This window comes from Aotus nancymaae, unplaced genomic scaffold, assembly GCF_030222135.1.
Source record: "Aotus nancymaae isolate 86718 unplaced genomic scaffold, 86718_ANA_hifiasm-v0.15.2.pri h1tg000033l, whole genome shotgun sequence".
NCBI lineage: Eukaryota > Metazoa > Chordata > Mammalia > Primates > Aotidae > Aotus > Aotus nancymaae.
The window spans coordinates 56484426-56506291 of NW_026988447.1; the positions used below are offsets into that span (position 1 = coordinate 56484426).

The 21866-nt window shown below is 35.3% G+C and overlaps 1 protein-coding gene across 1 annotated transcript in view; it reads left to right on the forward strand.

Moving 5' to 3' along the window:
* The window catches only part of COL25A1 (collagen type XXV alpha 1 chain), a 510463-nt gene that overhangs the window by 411476 nt on the left and 77121 nt on the right, over positions 1 to 21866 (forward strand). Inside the window, exons 13-18 of the mRNA XM_064384022.1 lie at positions 1566 to 1619; positions 3554 to 3580; positions 5987 to 6031; positions 12724 to 12756; positions 13198 to 13233; positions 18193 to 18237. Of these exons, the coding sequence (XP_064240092.1) occupies positions 1566 to 1619; positions 3554 to 3580; positions 5987 to 6031; positions 12724 to 12756; positions 13198 to 13233; positions 18193 to 18237 (240 nt within the window). The remainder of the gene's footprint in view (positions 1 to 1565; positions 1620 to 3553; positions 3581 to 5986; positions 6032 to 12723; positions 12757 to 13197; positions 13234 to 18192; positions 18238 to 21866) is intronic.

Below are 21866 nucleotides of genomic sequence, written 5' to 3' on the forward strand. Positions count from 1 at the left end.
AACTTCTTAAGCCAGATCATGAAGGTTCAAGTCCTGACTATAGTTATGTAAATCTGGACAAATTACTTAACTGCTCTATGCCTTAATTTCTTTACCTGTAAAATAGAGATAAAAATAGTACTTACCTCAAAGAAATTTGTGAGAATTGAGTCAATGAATATAAAGATCCTGGCACTTAAAAAATGTTACTATTTTTATTAATATACATGTTTTTGAAGCTAAGACACAAATATAAAAGTGACAGAATTCCTGTCCTCCAGGTGACTTAGGAAACATTCTCAAAAATCAATTAAGTTTGCAGTGAACCTAAAACTGCTCTAACAATAAAGTCTACTTTTTAAAAATCAACTAAGGAGCAACTTTACTAGCCTCAATGGAAAGAAGAAATTTGTCCAATAGTTGAGGCACACAGTGAAGGGCTTTCAGAATGTTTTAAAATGGTAACAGAATTCTAATTGCTGTAAGTTTGAGCCACATGGAAGCATACAGGGCCAAAGTATCTTTTCTTTGTTTCTGGGCAGTTCAGGGAGATTTCCCTTTTTGGAAAACAATTACTGGTTCAGAGTCTTGAAAGACTGGTATACATCATCATCTTACTGAAATAGGAAATTTTTCTAGCTTAATAGCCATGATCTTTTGCCCAAAAGCCTATCATTCAATATGATAATATGATCCATAAGTCTGAATGTTTTATTCTAATTATTTTTATAATGAAATTGGAAAGAAAAACCAAAGCTATTTTTAGTGTTTAGTGTCAAATGTGTCTAAATGAATTAAGCAGGTATTCAAAGATGTGTATGTTCTTTAATATTTAGGTTTGTAAATGTTCATTTAGGTCTAATGTGAAAACAGAATGATTTATTCGTTCTTTTTCTGAGCTAATGAATCACTTAAAAGTTTTTTGCCGTGGCCAGGTGTGGTGGCTCGTGCCTGTAATCCCAGCACTTTGGGAGGCTGAGGCGGGTGGATCATGAGGTCAGGAGATCAAGACCATCCTGGCCAACATGGTGAAACCCCATCTCTACTAAAAATACAAAAAAAAAAAAAAATCAGCTGGGCGTGGTGGCACATGCCTGCAATCCCAGCTACTTGGGAGGCTGAGGCAGGAGAAATGATTGAACCCAGGAGGCAGAGATTGCAGTGAGCCAAGATGGCGCCACTGCACTACAGCCTGGGTGACAGTGCGAGACTCCATCTCAAAAAAAAAAAAAAAAGGTTTTGGCCAAGACAGTCTTATAGTTTTCAGGTGTCTTTTACTCATTCAAAAAATATTTATTTGAGGCTCACAATGTACCCAGCAACATGCTAGATACTAATTTCCACTGGTAAGTTGCCTCAGTTTTCTTAATGATGAGAAAACTGAACAAAGGAAATTAACCCCGTTATATCCTTGCTCCATTACATGTGGCATTTTGGACCATGGAAGCTAGCTTGAATTTAAACTAATAGTCACTTATTCTTTATCTATTTCTAGAGAATTATCAGATGGCTGTCTCCTCTAAAGATCCATGTAATGTATTGATTTTGTCTATTTTACTTAGTCATGTCTATTTTTCTATTTCGAGGGTGAGCCCGGGTTGCCTGGAGCAGTAGGACAGGGTGGAATACCAGGACCAAAGGTTAGTACAAGTAAAGCCAAGCAGAATCATTTGACACATGAATTGTCGGGAAATCCTAAGTTATTATTTAATACAATGTTTTTAAACAATCTCACCAGTTGTATTTAAATGGGTATTTTGTGAATAGTATAATTAATATGCTACAGTATAGAACTTTGTTACTAATGAATTAATTATATTTGTGATTCTCATTAGCATTAAAATGCAGAAAAATAAATGGGATGTAATTGCCTAACATCTTTATTCTAAGATACTTAACGTGAGTAGGCCTCTGTTTCAAATATGACTGTTGTCATTTTACCACTTAATGGATACATAAAAACATAGGTCATGTCCGTATTACCTAAAATTTTATTTACATGCCTTACTAAAGATGACATTCACTCTGGCTTTTCCCCAAGATTTGGCCACCTCCAACTCTTACACAACATAACCAGTTAATCAGATGAAGGCAGAATAAAGATGTTTAAAATTTAAAAATGGATGTAGTCTGAATTACTAAATAGAGAAAAAATGTAACAAAGATTTTTTTATTCCAAGTTTTCTTTGTTTCTTAAAAAAAATTGAGTCAGTTAAATATAAAAAGATTGGTGACAATTTAGTTTGAATCAAGCAGGCAGCCAAATCCCAAATCCTTTGATGAGTGAACATCCCTTGAAGTACAAAACTAATGTCTAATCCCATCAGCTGTGCTGGTGTGTATTCGTACCCACAGATGCCTGTCAGCTGATTTTACAGATCATTTGCTATTGACAGGCGCCTAGGACAGACCTTAAATTTATAGACCTGTCCTTTGTCTTGCAGGAGAGGAAAGAAAATATTCCTTCTGGGACTATAGCTGTTTTCCTGTCTTCTCTCTCTTTCTCCATGCTAAAAAAGCCAAACAATAGGAGTTAATGCTTAATGCATGTTCACAATGCTATTCTTGTGTTGCCTAGAGACCATCAGGATGGGTGTTGAGCAGTGAAGGTGACCAGAAATACAGAAAGCCAAAGGGTCAGGTTGAGTTCCAGAGAAAAGAGTCTTGCTTCCAAACTAACTTCTGCAGTGGGTTATACATTTTTAAAAATACAATAATCACCTTATTTCATTTTTTTTTCAAACTAGTCTGATCTCATGGCAACATTTACTAAAGTTTTTCATAGGAAACTATTAACATAATATATATGATTTACTTTAGAACTCTCCTACTCACCTGCTCCAACCTCTGTCCTTTTCCTGGGCAAAGTGAAAATGAGATTCTCTTCAGGGCACCATTTGGCATTTTAGTCCTCGTGCTATCCAGGTCATTTTGAGTAAGGACATCATTCCAAAACTCACTTCAGTTCTGCCCCATTCTAGTGTCTTTCCTCAAGGTGCTTCCTGAAATATAACTGATCTGGAACATGCTGGTTACCAGAAGCTAAAGAGAGTTCATGACGTTGTAAAGGGGTTCAAGGTTAGGACTGCTTATGATCATGTTAGGGCAAGACAGGTTGGGTAACTACCCTGGCACCCTAGACCCTTGAAATAATCTATTAACCAGGTGACACTTTGAATAAAAGGATTTTTATAAAAACATGCTTGTCCACCTTATTAATTCTGGTTTTTAACAGAATGAAAAATTGTAGGCTAAGAAGCCTCTCAAGATATTGAATTGCCACACCATCATTCTCCTTAGTGCCCCAAAAGCCAGTTTCTGGATGATAATCTTAAAATACGTTTCTTTAGTGCTATATGCTATAAATGCAAAAAATTAAGACTACATTTGGTAATTCATACTCAAATTCTCCAGGAAACTCATTTTATCATTTGTTTTCATGTAGCAACTGTATGTAGCCAAAATAGAAAATGTCATGCATAATTTACCTAGTAAGTTCAATATCTGTTTTCTTTAATAATAAAATTAGATGTTTTATGATTTGATGTCATTCCATCTCTGTCCTTCTGCTCAGGGAGAACCTGGAGAACAAGGTGAAAAGGTAAGAATGATTTTGCCTGTATTTCTCTCCTCCTACTCCCCACCACTGGCACACCAAAGAAGTACCCAACTAAACTGTATGCATGAATGGGTGTGCGGATGGATGGATGAGTGAGTAGATTAATAGCTAGGTGGGTAGGTGGATAGATATATATAGATGGATAGATATAGATATAGATATAGATATAGATATAGATATAGATATAGTGACCCCTGTGTTTTTTTTAAACTGTTAATTAGTGGAAGGAAGAAATTGTGTGATTCTTATGTATAGACAAAAATCTGGGTAAAAAAAGTTTTAAAACATAAAGAGAAAGGTGCTGATATACCTTCAGAACAAATATTTAAAAATGAAGAGAAAAGGAACATATTTAAACATTTTATGTCTGGTTTTTAAATGGGCTTAAAATATCCTGAGGCCTGCAAAATCTGGTCTGCCTACTTGCTAAGCAATTCTAATTCTTTTCCAAGTACCCACATCTCTCTCTACTGCTCCTAATGTCACTAGGTTAAGAGGATACAGATGTTTACCTGCAGCAATTATCTGAAGGTTGCCCACAAAGAATTCTCATAAAAACCAAAAAGAGAAACAGGAAAAGCAGAGTGTTAAATTATTCTTAGACTCTTTTTCTTACTTGGGCCTGTCCTGATTATTTTTAGGCTCTCATTGTGGATTATGATACTTACTTTCCTGTTTCTCATGCTACCTATTTTAATAGTGTTTGAAAAATATGCTGAGTAGGAAACTACCAAAATACTACATCATGCTCTTCATAAGTGATATGATCTTTCTGATGTATCAGAATTATAACCTCTAATCTCAAAAGAAATTTATCTAAAGATCAAGAAAAATTTTGGATTATGACTGTATTTTTCAGCATTGTAAAGAAAAAAAAATTATTTAATGGAAGGAGAGCAAAATATGTCAGTGGAAAGGGCAGTTCCCTACGGGGGCGGCTCAGTTAACCCCTTCACTTTGCAACCATTCTGAGCCAGTTTCCCTACTAAGAAGGTTTGTTTGTTTGTTTTGTTCTTTAATAGAGGGATTTTTGAGCAATTTTATAAAAAGCATGCAAATCAACTGCCTATCAAAGGTCCCTCATAACACATTACTAGGACATTTATTTAGTATCCAATCAGTTCATGGTAATTAACTTGAAATTAATTAGTCACTGGATGCCTCTTTTGTATAGAAATTAGGAGGGAAAAGGAGCAATAGCAGCACCATACCAGGCGTTCATCAGAGAAAGCGTCCCAGGTTCTCGTGGCCTGCTGCAGTGTATTCGTCACCATAGCCCAAGCAAACTAACTTCATGCTTATTTGAAAGAATAAAACAAAATACAGAGAAAAAAGTGAAAGTTACCTTCCCCTACTTTCTTTCTCCCCTCTCCCAAGAAAGTTATTATCAATAGTTTCTGTCCTATTTTGAGAAACTTTCTGAGTAATAGGAAAGTGACTGCATTCCAGCCTATGGAATATGTGAATAGCAATGCATTGTTATCATTAATGGCTTATGATGTGCCAGATACTGTCCTATTTGCTTTCCACACAGTGTAGTACTTATTTCTTAGAACCGTGTAAATTATCCTTGCCGTTATATTACACAGGAGAAGCTTGAATCAAAGAGAATTTCATTTGCCCAGTAGGTGCTGGAACTGGACTGTCCCCTTGGCTCCAGAGTCCATAACATTTCCACATAACATTTAAAGACTAAATTGAATTCAGAATTTAAGGAAGAAAGCATGGATAATAAACGAATGCTTTATTTCCATAATGCATTGATTTGTGGGTAGAAAGGAGATGTCAGTGGGGGGATAGCATAGGAAGTCTCAAAAATAACAACGAAAAAGCATTAACTATGATTTTTAAAAATTTTTCTAGTAAAGCATAAAACATTCATTCCATACCTGCAAACCATGTAGGCCCAGATAAATAAATACTCAGTCCACAGGTTTTGAGGGCCTGTCATGTACTTTGAGGCCCTGGAGATTTGAGATATGCTTGAAGACAAGGCAGGATTTATACAGACGGAAAGGGAAAGAGAGGGCAGGGATCCAGGTGACAGGAATGGTGCGAAGAAGGACGCAGCGTGGTAAGGCCCATGGCATATTCAGGGAACTGTCAGGAGAAGGCCTTTGTTTGAGTGGAGCTTTGAGCAGAGACAGAATTAAGGAGATTTTACGTGCCCCAATAAGCTATTGGAAGACAGATAAGTAATTGTTTTCAGTTAATGCTGTGGAATAGTTTAAAACTGTTCAGCCATGTTCATTGAAATAAAATTTCTTTTATTAATATCAGACAACTGGTCAAGTATAAGCATATTAAGGAAAGCTTAAAATAATGAAAAATACTCTTTGCTTAATGTCACCAATGTATTTTACATGTGTCCCTTTTTCCCCTCCTCAGGGAGATGCTGGAGAGAATGGCCCCAAAGGTGACACAGGCGAAAAGGTACAGTTTTGTAAGCTATGAAAGGGTACATATTTGAGCAATAAGTATTTTTTTCTTTCTTTTTTTTCTTTTTCATTTCACTTCTTGAACAATAAGTATTATTTCAAGTTTATGAAAATAAGTGAGAATTGCTTAACATGAAAAGGCCAGAGATCATTCTCCAAGATTAGAAAACATTTAAATATTTGATTTATAAAAGATGATTATTCCACAAGCTCCTATCCATAAATTAGAATATTTTGAAAGTAAAATGATATATCAAAAATTCTAGAAAATGTGTAGCTAAGTTTTCAGTAATGTGGCTTTCAAGGAATGAAAACACTTATTGAAGTATACATGGGACACCCACTTCATGTGCAGGGATGTGAAAATGGAGGTCCTAAAGGGAATCAGTTTGTACCAGTTTAGGAGAGAACATGTCAAAGGATTGGAATGAGATTTGAAAGTTCGATTATAGCCATAAGAATAATATAATGGACTTCGGAAACTTCGGGAAAGGGTGGGAGGGGGTGAGGATAAAAGACTACACATTGAGTACAGTGTACACTGCTTGGGTGATGGGTTCACCAAAATCTCAGAAATCACTGCTAAAGAATTTACCCATGTAACCAAACACCATCTGTTCCCCAAAAAACTATTGAAATAATAATTTTAAAAAGAACAGGAAGAGAACAGTTTGATTATAAGTTAATGTCACTTGATTAGACACTCTAATGTAGTCTTGAAAATTTACCTAAATTCAAATTCCACTAAATCTGGATATTTTGTCAGGCTTTGTATTCTATCCTGGGGCAGAGGGTCTTTTAAACCATTATTAGCATTTATACTGCAGTAGTCTTGTGTCTCGTCTTCTGCCTCCTCTCTTCTTACTTTTCCTCAGTCTATCATAGCTTTTGCTTGGATTCATACTTTATAGGTACTTCTGACATAGGAAGGATGTTTTACTTCACTTGTGCTATGTGTTAAGGATTAAGTAGATCTTTTAAGAAATTGAAAATAGAAAAAAGTCAGATGGGTTTTAATTTAAATCAAGCTAAGTAATTGAGTGATGAAGAATTATTTATTTAGGCTTACAGTTGAGACTAAGACTATTCCACTTTGAAAATGATTAAAGTACAGATGGATAATGGTTAGTCACAAAAAACATAGCCACAAAATAAAAAGAAATTTATCTTTCTTCTTCTCATAAGTATTAATATAAATATGACACGTATGATAGGAATGAATGAATGTCACCAAGTAGCAGTTGTATTTATATTCAAGGAGTCTAGAAATTAGAGTGAACTCTCAGTTTCTTATAGATCTGTGTTTGTCAACCTCAGCACTATTGACATTTGGGGCCAGATAATTCTTTGTTATGGGACTGTCAGACGTTTAGCATCATTTTTGGCCTCTACCCACAAGACACCTATAGCACATCTAAGTTGTGACAATCAAACATGTCTTCAGACATTGTCAAATGTTACCTAGGGGGACAAAGCTCCCCACAGTTGAGTTTCACTTCTGTAGTCCCATTTTATTTATCTGCCAAATTTAAGTGTCATTCTGCAATCAAATATGGCATGAATCTGTTTAATGCAAATGAGACCAATGATATACCCTGATTACTCTCAAAGTCAAAATTTGAAACTCTAAGAATATAAACCTGGGTGTTATATCTAACTTGCTTGTTTTTGCTTAAAAGCAGAAGTCAGTAAAGTTCCAGGACATAAATATTTTAGATTGTGTGGGCCATGTGGTCTCTGTCACAGCTACTCAACTCTGTTGTTACGGCGTGAAAGCAACCATAGACAATACATAAACAAGTGAGTAGGCTGTGTTCCAATAAAACTTTATTTCTGGACACTGAAATTTTAATTTCATGTAATTTTCATGTGTCATGAAATATTATTGTTATTTTGATTTTTAAAAACCATTTTAGGCTCTTGGGTCTTGCAGGTGGCCAACTGAATTTGGCCATAGTTAACCAACTATTTGCCCTCTGTGTAGAATATTTCCTTTCTTTCCACTTAAAAGAAAGGAAATATTCTACGCAGAGGGCAATTTTTTTCAAGTGAAAAAAATTTATACTACATCTGAACTATGCCTATGTGGCTTTGTGTAGAGAATTTTATGCTTAAAATATGTCTTTTTAAAGCTTCGTTTTTGGAATGTAGGCCAATAATTGTTTCTTTAATCACCTTGTAAAGTTAAATATTTTGAAATTTAATTTTACAATGGTAAAACAGCTTTTTTCTTTGAAAAGACCAAGGTCATCTCAAAGGAATACTGTTCTTATTTTATATATTAATGCAAATCATTTACCATACTGACTCACACATAATAAACTCTCAATAAATATTAGCTTTTCTTCCCACATGGAAATTGAAATCAACTAGATTGTTTTTCTTTTTTTATCAAAAAGTTTTATTAGTCAGCTGAAATTAAGTATAAGAAATGCTTCAGTTAAAACGGAAATCATTTCTATAAACCTTCAATGGGTCTAAACAGGGGATTGTAAATAGGAATCTGTAATGTGTATAATATGTAATCTGACCTGTAGCATTTATCCCAAAAATGCTGTAATTGGAATATAATTTTTGATGTGTTTTTTAAACATTTCCTGCTTCTGTCATATAATTTGTTTCCAGCATGTTGGAAACACTCTTCTCATGGCTTTTGTGTTCAGTATGTGAAACTCATTCATCATTTACCGAGTTTGAGATATAAAATGTTTTTTAAAAATGCTTCTTTTCTGCCATTGATATAGTAAATTACGTCATTTATTGACTTTATAGGATTTTTTTTCCTTTTGATTCACCTCAGCGCCTTTGGATGGTAAAGTAATCTAAACCTTTCCAGACTGGTCATCTGGAAATACTGTGGAACTATAAAAACCACGAGGCTGGGTTTTCTCTGGCCAGCAGCTTCAGCACACTCTGGCCAATCACCATGGTACACCCCAGGTTTAAGAGCGTAAACCTGCCAAAGACAGAACTCAGTCATGTGTAGAGTTACTATCGAAGGGTGTGCCCCACTCTTTGGATTGTTAATCCCACCAACAAATGTAGAAACTGATTTCTTATCTGTTTTCTCCTGTGTGAAATGGGGTATTTGTGTGGCATACTAAATGGTTTGGCCACATCACTCTACTCTTCACAGTTATGTCTGTTGATTCAAAAACTCTGCTTTCACTTTCTTAGCATGATCTGTTCTTTTTTTTTTGCTCCCCTCTTCCCCATTTCCATTCCTATGTGTATTCACACTATCTTCATCTTCATAATTTACATCTACATAGCAAAGATGCATGCATGAAATAAGAAGTATGAAAATGCATCTCTGACTTGCATCCTCTGAGCCTAAGAAGGCACATCATATTTGGAGCCAACCAAACTGTCTTCTTTTCATAAAATCACACATGACAGCCTATCCCAGTGGGCACTCCCACCCTAATCAGTGCTGAGCCTTCTCTAATTAGCACATGTCATTCACGTAACTTAGAACACTGTTGCTGTCTGTCCTCCTCCCCCGACTCCTCATCGCCACTTTTCCACTTTCTAATCTTACTCATTCTTCAGTCCACTTTAAACTTAATTAATAAGTCATTTCCCTAGAGGAACCTTCACTCTCCTCTAGACTGGGTAGGTCACCTGCTATATCCTCCCACTGCACTCTTTATAATTCTTGTGATAGCCATGCATTTGCTTATCATGTCTTCTGTGCATGCATAGTGTCACAGAATTTTCCAAACATGACAATCTCTACCTATACCAGATTTCAAAAAAAAAAAAAAAAGGAAAGAAAGAAAAATTATCTTTCATGCTTTCCATCAATAATATTTTTGCACTACATATATTGGAAAATAATCATTTTAATGCAGGACAAAGACTGTGATTGTAACTGCATTGTTCACTGTTGTCTCCCAGCTCTCAGCATCTATTAATAGAGATGTCTGGCACATAATTAGTGCTCAATAAATATTTGTTGAATGAATTAATGAATGATAAAAATAAGTCACTCCACTCACTTCATATATCCACATGTGCCTTATTAACACATACATATAATTATCTACTGAGTGTTGTTTAGAAAATAATCACAAACAAAAATGGAAACTGTGCATGAATGAAAAATAGTGAAGTCAAATTCATTTATCTCAAGTATCTTCTCATAGTATTTCCTCATCTATAACTATAACTTACCCTGTAGAAATTTTTCTTTCCAAGCCAAATGACTGATAAAGCTGAGTATACTTAAGACATAGCTGTGGATTTTCCCCCTACTTTAATCCAGTATTCATTTTCACTCTTGGGGGAAGGAGGATTATAAACACACACTGTTTTGTTTCCACTACTTGTAGCATTATCTTTTAAAATGTTTAACTTGTGATTGTCTTCCAGAAGTCATGTTACTACTGAAAAGTTATAAAAATTCCTTGCGATTTCACAGTTCTAAGTCTTTAAAAAAGAAAAATAAAATCACTCTTAGTTGTCCATCAAATGAAATGGCTCAGATTTCCACAAATGTATTGGCTTTTCAAAAAACTGTCTTTTTCTTTCCATTCGCTTTTTATGAGAACTAAATCTAGTCTTTACATTAGAGATTATCTGGATGCTTTCCATTAAGATATTGAATTAAATTACAATTAATACAAGCAACTTCCTTGTATTCACAAGTTTACTACAACCTTTATGGTCCTGTTGTTGAAATGAAATAAGCCAACAATTCTTTTCTATTTAAAAAAGAAGAAAGAAAAAATAACATGGCAGTAGATCTTAGGAAGCCCCAAATTCATTTAACCTCTAGCTGCTTTTATATCCTTGTTTATTAAATGGAAATAGTAATATCTGCCCCCTTTATTTCATGAGAATTTAATGAGGTTTAAATGAGATAAAGTAGGAACTTTGCAAAGTCAAAACTGCTTTTATGAATTCAAAGATGTTATTGTATAAAATATTGTAAACCTGATTCATTGGTACTGATGACTTTCAGACTTAATTTAGTAGAAACAGAAATAAGTATTCTTATTGGCCATATTTATGTTGATTCCCATTTGGAACTCAATGGGATATTAATGATTGGCAAGATAAATCAGTCTCATTCCACAGTAAGAGAGTATTAGGGTCCTCTTTATGTTTAGTTACATTTTAATTTTCAACAGGAGGAATAGCAATTATAGATGTCAAGAAACTCACGTCACTATCTGTTTCTTTAACAAGCGAATTTGCTATTTCTTTCTCTTTTCTAAGCTTCTTTTTCCCTTCCTAAAGAATTTTACATTTTGATCCTTGACAATTGACCTGTTTAAAAATTCTTTGAGATTTGATCATTCATTCACCATACATGTATTGAGCATATACTATGGGCCAGGGCACTGAATAAAAATAGATCCAGAATCTGCTCACATGCAGCTGACTGTATCATGAAGAGACACACAATGAATAGGCAGGAAACATAAATAGGCAATTACAAAGCGAGCTGCAGTGGACATGAACAGAGCATGATGCTATGGAGTTAAGATGCGTGCATGAGGGGCACGTGTCTGATGTGTCTAGGCTGGTTGGTGAAGGGATCTTTGAGGCAAAGCTGCTTAGGCAAGAACTGAAGGGAGAAAGTGCCAGCCCTGGGCAGAAGGGAGACAAATTGAGGGAGCGGGGCAAGTGGCCCGTGTACAGAGGCTTGAGTCCTTACGTCTGTCTCTAAAAGAGATTGATGAGCAGCTTCTGGAATCTAGAACAAGGAAATGGGCCCCCGGAGCTCCTTGAGCATTTGTACAGATGAGACAGCTGAGGAAATCCCAATATGTGCCTCCCTCCTGTGGCTGTTTTTATTTTCTTGACAGTCTCAAATGACCTTTCTTTTCCCTTCTAGCATATTCATGAGACAGAGAGGGCTAGAAGGAACTTGAAATTCTAGGCCCTTTGCTGGCCTCATTTCAGAAATAAGCAACATTCCCAGCTCCCTCCTTTTTCTTTTCTCCATTAGTTCCTATCTGCTTATTTATAACACATTTCCTTTAGAGAAGTAGTCACCCTCTATGAAATCTGGCTGGAATACAGTGCCTTTTAAAATAACAGATTCTGACTCAAGACTTTCTCTCAGAGCTCACATGTGTCCCCCTCACCCACAAGTCATCCATCATCCTGTAACTTCCTGGTGACTGAGTTACAATGAAATAAGTGTAAAGCTGGAAAAAACGTGCCTGTTGTAACTGTGACGGTGCTTCACGAGGAAAACAAACTGATCTGTGGCGTGGCTTTTTCTAACTCGACATCATTAACCTCTGACTTCATCTGTTGAACCTTGACTCACTGAAGAGCAAAAGGGTCAGGGAACTCCCAGTAAATGATAGCTAATGGCCTTAATACATTCCAGGAATAGAGAAAGCCAAAAGTTCCATATCCCTACATTATAATTTATTGCTTCACAATGTATCAAAAGAAGAAATTCGTATTTATGTTTATTTCAGGGAATGTAGTCCTTATGGATCTGTATTCAAAGTAAACCCATGTTTTTAGGAAGTGCATTGTTTATCCTGTAAATTTTTGACATCTTAACAGCTGAGATACTGGTACGAAGTCTTATGGAGCATAGTTAGGTCCATTAGTCATGAGGTCCCTTTGAGTACCCATGTCGGTAATGGCTCTCTGGGTGCTTGTGATGTTTCCTGTTCCCATAACTTGTGGCATAATCTCTCCTGGGTTTCATTTTAGGGTGACCCTGGATCATCTGCTGCAGGAATTAAGGTAACTATAACCTTGCAAGTATTTGTATTCCAGGAGTTACAGTACTGATTTTTATAGGCCTCTACTTTCTCTTCCTTTTTTAGCAACTTTGATGGTTATAACTTTGTTTCTATTCTCTTGCAATAATGGGCTTCCAAAAACAACAGGGAATATCTGTGGGAAACTTGATGAAGGTTTAAATAAGAAGTCTTGCACTCCTTCTCTTTCTGATTGGTTTTTATAGAAATGTGGATTTTTATGTGATCTATAGGTATATTTACAGCAAAAACAAAAACAAAAAAATCCCTATGTCTAGTGAGATGTAGAGTCACAGGATAAAGGAAATAAAAGACAGGTGGTGAAGAAGGGGCTAGCACATCCCTGTGGTGGTGGCCAGAGGCCTCAGGGTTTTAGAAAATTCTTGTAAGACTTCCCTTTTCATCTTTGATTTTCTTTGATCAGGGAGAACCTGGAGAATCTGGTCGTCCAGGGCAAAAGGTAATATCTCTATCTCTAGTGTGATCTTACTGTCTCATATTCACCGTTTTATATCTACCATCCACTGTGTAATATGAAAACAATTATTACAAAATGATGTGGCTTTCATGTTTTGCATTAGAGTGTTATTGGTTATTTTGCATTTTAAAAAGTCTTGATGATGACCATAGCACAATGTGCAAACAAACTGTTTACATGTAAAAGGATGCTTTGTGAAATAAAGTCTACATGTGCTTAGCTGTTTGAAACTAACAAAGATCAGGTGTTTGGAATGCCAACAATTTATCTTTGCATGCTTCATGGTAATATGCATGTTTCTATCTTTTTAAAATAATTTTTAATAGAAAAAATCTTTCTATAACTGGCTGTGTTGCTTTGATGTTTCTGTCAGTAAACTGTCTCAATGGTGATGGACAATTCTTTATGAACTATATTCCTTTTCCTATCATTGCAAATGCTTCCATGCTGATAATTTTGTATGTGATTTACATCTGCTTGTGCTATGGTATTGTTAAACACACTAAATTTGTTAATGAACTAAATTTTAATTAGAGACACTAGCCATACCATTTTCTGGATACATTAGTTTTTGTTTTTTTCATTTGTACGTCACTTTAGCAATAAATTAGAGGACATGCAGTGAATATGTTTAGATTCATACTCTCATTTGAGTCTGAAACAGGAAACACATGCTAGCAGTTTATTGTCTGAGCATTTGGATATCAATGGCCATACAGTCAGATTTTAGAGCACAGATGTAGCTGGCTAGTAAGTGTGAATTCTACATTAGGTTAAATCTCTTAAGATCATGACTCTGCCTTTGTCTAGCAGTAGCTTATGTTGTAGATAAACATATGAACAGAAAAATAAATTTACTTCATTGACAGGAAAGGGGAAAAAGAATAAATCCCTTCTTGTATTTTGGAACCTTAAGACATAGTAAAATAATGTTCCCACCTTCGTGAAGTCATTGAGAGGATAATTGCTTTGTTTTAAACACTTAGGATAGACATAATTTTTGAGAAGGTCTTTCATGTTCTTTTAACATTTCTCTAATTTAAAAACAGTTTTTTCTCTTAAAACTGAGTCTGAGCAATGACTCATTAGGCCCAGTTTGAGGTAAAGTTGAGACTCTTTCAAAGAGCCTAGCAGAACTCTGCAAATTTTACTATTTATTTTCTAAGATTTCCTATCAATTCTTTAAGAAATTTGGAATTAGTGATACAAAGATCTGTGGTCTGCTTTGGTTTGAAAAAGCAACTGATCTTCTCAGACAATCTAATTTTAGTTCCCTTAGTCTTTCGAATTTAAAGGCTAAGTTTTTACTGCTCTCCAAATCCGTGATTTGCTAAAAAGTCTGCAAGACTGTTGTGTCTCTAAAAAATAAACCAAAACAAATCTGCTATAATCTTACATGGTTTTCACTGTTTTCAGAGTGGAATATTCAAATAGATTTTCAATTACTTAATAAAACTTTGCCTTATCATAATGATTACTTAGAAATACAGTTTAGATTCATTCTGGAAGTTTATAGATTTACACATGGGAACACTGGATTTCCTTTGCATTGCATTAAAAACCAGTTTAAAACTATATTGAGAGAAGGGGTAGAATCGTTAAGAGCTTACAGTCTTCCTGAATGAGTATGTGCCCTAAAGTGGGCATCATCTTTTCCATTAATATTTAGGCCAGATTCTACCCTTTGATACAATCTCATATTCCCACATTATTATGACTTCTTTTGTCTAATATTGGGAATTGGCAATACTAGGCCCAACATTGATTTAAAAGTAAAGTATGCCCATGCTTGCTGCTGACGTAGGTTAGAGAAATAAACTGAACTGAGTACAGAATCGCTTCAAGAGATCTTCCACAGCATTTTTCTCTCCATTGCAGAACTATGCTGGGGGTTCATTGGCACTTAGGGTCCTGTGTCAGAGACACTCCCAGAAAAGTACAGAATATTGTGACACAGCGAAAAGCTCATCAATTAACTTCCCACCGTGTGGTCTTTTACAGCATAAGGGTTTGATATCTAGAGTTACATTCATAATGTAGGAATAATTCCATTGAATTTTCTTTCTTTTATAGCCTCAGGAGTTTAGTATGTGATTGATGTGTGAGTTGGAGTGTATATATGTGCTTGTAGAGTGAGTGTGTAGATTTATAAAATAGGTATTGTGTTTCATCACCTAATTCTCTCTTTCATAACTTTCCCACATCTTTTCAAAATAAATATTTTAATTTTAAAGGAGTAAAATTACTTGATCTCCTATCAGAAGGGCCCTTCAGAGTTGAACTCTCTTAAACTATAGGGCACTCTAGCAGGGACATGAGGTGAAGGCAGAGTCCTGATTTTGAGGGTCTCCTGTAATGGGGAGTGAAAGGTGAAAGGAAAGAAAAAAAAAAAAGCAAAAGTGTAACCCTGAAGGTTAAACTTTACACAGATAAGTCACACTTTTGATTTATTTTGATATCCCCTTTGAATGGGATAATGAACCAAATCCTAATTCTGACCAAGATCTGATTTCAAATTTTGGGCTGTGCATCCCCAAATTGAGTTCTTGAGAGAAGCTCCTGAGCCAAGGACTAGGCAAGAATGGAGAAGTTACTGAAAAACTATCACCTAGTTTAGGAGTGTCCAATCTTTTGTCTTACCTGGGCCACTTTGGAAGAAGAAGAATTGTCTATGGCCAAACATAAAATACATTAGCACTAGCAATAGCTGATGAGCTAAAAAAAAAAAAAAAACACTCATAATGTTTTAAGGAAGTTTACGAATTTGTATTGGGCCACACATTCAAAGCCATCCTGGGCTGCATGTGGCCCGTGGGCTTTGGGTTAGACACACTTATCGTAGTTAGAAGATAACCTTTTATGGTATAAAGACAGAATTTATGTGGGAAAAAATGTCTTCCTAAAAATGCTAAGCGATGTTCCACAAAGGGTAACATTACATGTATTATAATCTTTCATCATGTCAACTAATAAACATAAATTTGGAAAGGTCAAATTATGAAATATAAAAACTATGAGAAATAAGAATTTCTAAAGTATCTGTTCACTAAAAAATACATTTATTACCTAACACATATACATAGTACACATATGATGTAGAGAAAAGTTAAATGCTCAATATCTGTAAGTAGTCAATCTACATATAAAATATTCCGTAATGTCTTACAAATCTTTTTCTTGATTAGAAAAATGGATGTGTGTTTATGTATGTGTGCATGTTTAAATAAATATCTTTTTTTAAAGTAGTCATCCAATCCTTTCATTTGGTGGGAGGGAAAGATGTGATGAGAACACCTGTTGGACAATAATGTAACAACCTATATATTTCCACAAATGTTTCAGATAGGATGTCTGCAAAAATAAGTATGGGGGGGACTTTTCTGAAGCAATACAAAGCCTAGATTTGCCATCAGTATGTTTGTTTTTATTTGTTGTATATTCTATTGAAATTTACTGTTTTCAAGGGCCATAACATAAAAGAGAATTTTAAGCAAAAAATGTATACAAGCTCTTTTTACTGGATCCTCTTAAACTCATTGATTGAAAAGTAAAAGAGAAAGTAAAAGAACATCAAATATGTAAGGTTTTATCTGTGTGAAGTTTAATCTACTTAGACATTCTTTGAACAGAAAAACAAGTTCTTGATAATCAGCCTTTCTCCTCTAGCTTAATCTCATTTTAGTCTTATTGTTCACAATGCAAACTTTCATTTATATGGTTTCAGACAGAATCGTTTTTCTTTTACATTCCTGAAGTAACTTTGACCTAAATCATCAAGAAATCCATTGTCCTTTTTTGTCTAATCACACAGCTTAACAAGCAGTATCAGACATCACTTCGTGATGATACCAGAACAAACTATGGTGCTTCGTAATTTGAAAGTAATAATATTAAAGATGAAACTTCTGGTTGGACTTGGTGGATATTCCTTGAAATGAGGATTGTTAAGGCATTTAGATGAAAGGAAATGCTTTCTTTTGTTACTTCACTGTTAGTTTAATGCTCCTGTATCTTTTAATACAATTGTCGTCCCACTAACTGGCCATCATGAAATAGTATCACCCTTTTGCCTTCAAATGTTATTTCCACAAAAAATAGTCAGTTCTGTCCAACAGAGAAGACTTTCATTTTCTCCTGAGATTCCTTTCTACTTCTTTAGTAGAATTTGGGAGATTTTCTAAGCAATGGAACCTCTTGTTATCATACTTTGGGCTTAAAATAATGTAGACAACTCTGTGAAAATGAGAAGGTTAAGCTTGACTCCGATATGCTCACCCAAAATGTACCACTTAATCTCAAACCTGTATTCAGCAACAGCTGCATGGTACCATTAGCCCTAAGCTGCTAAGCAGGGTTGCTCAGACTCAACAATTGTCAGAATACAGACTGGAGTTAGGTTTAATCTTAAGTATTCATTTATCTTTTCATAATTCAGGAATGAAAAGGAAAGCTTACTATGCTTTTTAAGTGAGAAAGACTTCAAATGAATATTGTTTTGATGTGACCATCTGTTCATACAGCCAACTCTTGATTATCTAAGGTGAGAGAATACTGGGATAGGATGCATTGTTGAAATGCACACATTATCCTCATTTGGGCAAATAGATTCAGCCTCCCCAACAAATCATTTAATACAGAAATAATAAAATATGGGAGTTTCTCCTCTTTTTACTCCTTTTTCTCGCCATCTGACAGAGATACCAATGTGCAGTGAACTGAAAGGAAGAGAGAAAATCTCAAAAAGTCTATGAAGTGGTCAACCCATTTCTAAATCAAGAGTTGACTGAATTGTAGAATCTCACCAAACTTTCTGAAAGTAGACAGTTTTTATATTTATCTTTGTAGAAAGTATTGAGCTAGGAACAAATTTGCCATGTTTTTCTCCAGATATTGTGACTGAGTGAATATCATTCTATAATGCTATATGATTTTCCTATGTAGGGTGAACCAGGGCTTCCTGGGCTTCCTGGACTTCCGGGGATAAAGGTAAATACTGCACGGACAGTCTTGGCTTCATAGAACTGTTATTATGAGATTCACCCAAATTGGAGGAAAATAGGGAAAAAATGGAAACTAAAAATATAATGCTGTTCTCTAGGTACTCTCCAGCCATCTTAACTAACTAAATTTTTAAATTAAAAATTAAGCACAGATACCTCTAAAGTTTGTGATGGCTATATGGATTGTTTGTTTCTCCATTTAACTTACCATTGCCCCTTAAATAAAGGTAAATGTCACTTCATTTGAAGTCATAGAAATTCTTTAAAGTCTAAAATGTCTCTTTACCTTCACATTTTAATTTTATTCTTAAGGCCCTATCAGATTTTGACCAGAATTAGAGTCTTAACAACCCCATAAATCTAACATTTAGGCAGCTGTTTTTGTGATTCACTCATTAAAATAATCCCTCTAAGACATTTATCTTCTACTTCCTCTCAATAATTATCCCTTCAAAGTACAAATCATATTACTAAAATATTTTGACCCAACACATACACTGTCTCCATAAACTTTCTAAGTATCTTTTGAAATAATTGCTTAAAGCTTAGTTTGGAAACATTGTTTTACATTGGTGTAAATCACTTAAAAATGTTAAAAGCATTTAAAAAAATTGTTTAAAAATTTTCCCATGGCAACCGACAAGGCTTAAAGTTCTACTGCCTTAGCTCTAGTGGCTCCTTTAAAATCAGCTTCTTATTTTAAAAAGTTTTTTTATATTCTAGAACTACTTAATAGGGGTTAACATAATGCAAATACATTTTCCTTTTGTTGTTCTCATCTTCCAAAGTTTTGAATCAATCTCTGTTGTACATTAGTCCATTCTAAAGTTAGCATTCCTAGGCCAAGCACAGTGGCTCATGCCTGTAATCCCAGCACTTCGGGAGGCCGAGGTGGGCAGATCACTTGAGGTCAGGAGTTTGAAACCAGCCTGGCTAACATGGTGAAACCCTGTCTTTTTTATTTTATTTTATTTTTATTTTTTATAGTTATACCATGTTCAGAGAAACCCTGTCTTTACAAAAAATACAAAAAAATTAGCCAGTTGTGATCTCAGTTACTCAGGAGGCTGAGGCAGGAGGATCTCTTGAACCCAGGAGGCAGAGGTTGCAGTGAGCTGAGATTGCACCTGGACAATAGAGTGAGATTCTGTCTCAAAAAAAAAAGAAAAATAAAGTTAGCATTCCTACTTCTAGTGTGAGGAGAGTTGTGTATACTGTTTTATGAAGGTTCTGCTTCAAGTGTGAGTTATGTGAAATAATACGATTTTAGGATAGACATATGAAATTATTGAGTTCTCAGAGGTCATGTGATATCATATATAATATTTTATGAATATTTTGGTATAATTAATAGCCACGAAAGCTATGTCTTCTTGGTTGACATTTAGCAATTTTAATTCTGGCTTTTTGCTTGATGTTTCTAGATTAGTATCACAAAAGTTCAGATATGTCCTTTTGGTAGATTTTTAGTCTTTGACTTCTTTGGTGAAGTGCACTCTGTGACAACAGTTTACTAAAGAGTTTAAGTCACTTCCTTATCATTTGACATGTAGCAAAAATAACTTCACAAATTAATAGGTGGTTTCATATTATAGAGTTAAATTATGGCATTCCTTAGCTAAAAGCCACACTTAAAAAAAGAAGATGGCATTTTACAAATAATGGGAAGATCATAACAATTTTAAAACAAATAATAAAGTGGTATTTAGTGTTAATTAAAAAGAACCTTGTAGCATTATAAATAAAGGAGAAGGCATTTAAAAGGAGAGGCTTTAGGAAGTGCTGGAGCAGTTTCTGCAGCAAGTGCTTGTAGGTTATTAGGGTACCAGCTCCTCTCACGGGAACCTGTGTGCTTTGAAATCCAGTTGTCTCTTCTCCTGAGCTTGAAACACTTTCTTAGAGAGAAAGAGTAGCTGAGAATGAGGATTGATTATTTCCCTCTAAAGCAAAAAAAAAAAAAAAAAAAAAAAAAGCAATTTTGATACAATTTTGATACTGATTATACAAAAGCAATTTTGATTACACATACTACATCATCATCATCTTACTTTAGTTTTGGATCCTCCACCACCAAAAATATCCCACTGGACCCTTGGAATCTGCCTAGTCATCCGTGGACTAGTCAGAATGTTTTGAGCTTTTTCTAGCTGGGAGGGATGTTAAATGATTTGCCACCTCTAGCAAATGCTTTTATTCCTAGGGTCATAGGAAATGGCCCAGATGTAGTTTGTCGAGGTCAGGTAGCTCTGATATTTTCTTTTATTTTTCTCTCCTTGACTGCTGACTATAGTAGGAAGAAGCTATTAATTGGCAAAAAATCTTTTCATCAATCACTAGAGATACTTTGCTACATAATTATCAAGTACTGTTGGGTAACTATCTGGTATTTGATTTAAATCTTAGGTTCTGTTTTTGGTTTATTAAACTTCGTCTCCTTACTCTAATCAGGATGTGGGAGAGATATGCTTTCCTTATAATGTAGTCAGTGCTCACTATAAATTAGTAATTTTGAAAAGGAGACAATTTAAAGATACATCAGCTGGGCGTGGTGGCTCACGCCTGTAGTCCCAGCACTTTGGGAGGCTAAGGTGGGTGGCTCACCTCAGGTCAGGAGTTTGAGACCAGCCTGGCCAACATGGTGAAACCTCGTTTCTACTTAAAAAAAATACAAAGATTAGCCAAGCATGGGGGCGGGCACCTGTAGTCCCAGCTACTCGGGAGGCTGAGGTAGGAGAATCACTTGAACGCGGGAGGTGGAAGTTGCAGTGAGCCGAGATCATGCCCATACACTCCAGTCTGGGCAACAGAGTGAGATTCCATCTCAAAAAAGAAAGATACATCACAGCTACTAGTATTCATTGGATATTTATAAATGTAGAATTAAAGGCTTATAATTTTATGTCATAGTTTTCTTAACTTAGAATGTTCTTTTTTCCTTTAATTTACATTTCTTCTATTAGGTAGCCACATGACATAGTTAACATGACAGTTAACTATGATTTCATAGTTTGAACAAGTAACAGTATTTAAAAGATGAAACCACCATGTATGGATATAGTATGTGTAGTTGCCAGAACATCACTCATAATCTTCCTAGACCTGTGTGTTTGTTTATGCTTTGGAAATACTTCCTGTTGCTATTCATCTCCTTCTTATCTGCTGGTGCTACAGAGAGCATGCAGATGCCATCCGTTATTTCCAAGACTTTGAGGAAACCAGCCACGACATACCAGGGAAGCTTTGATTCACCACCTGTTGCTCTCGGGGAATGGTTGGAAACTTAATGAGCATCCACATGCCTTCCACAGCTCTCAGGAAATGAGCAAAGTGCCTAAATACAGACAGCAGACTCATCTATCCATCACCTCAGGGTCCCACTCAGAGAAAAGTGCTAATACCTTAGGCATACATAATAAAAGTCACTAAGAACAGGCATAACTTAATTTTGAGCTACTCTTAAGCTTCCTGCAGAAGTATCCAAAAGTCCTCTTACCATATGGAAGACATTTGGAATTCCTATTTCGTGCATTCATGGTTCATATAGTGTCACGATGTTCAACTGGGAAAATTAAATTATGTATAATGTACCATGCAGTCATTGATCTTCTGGAATAA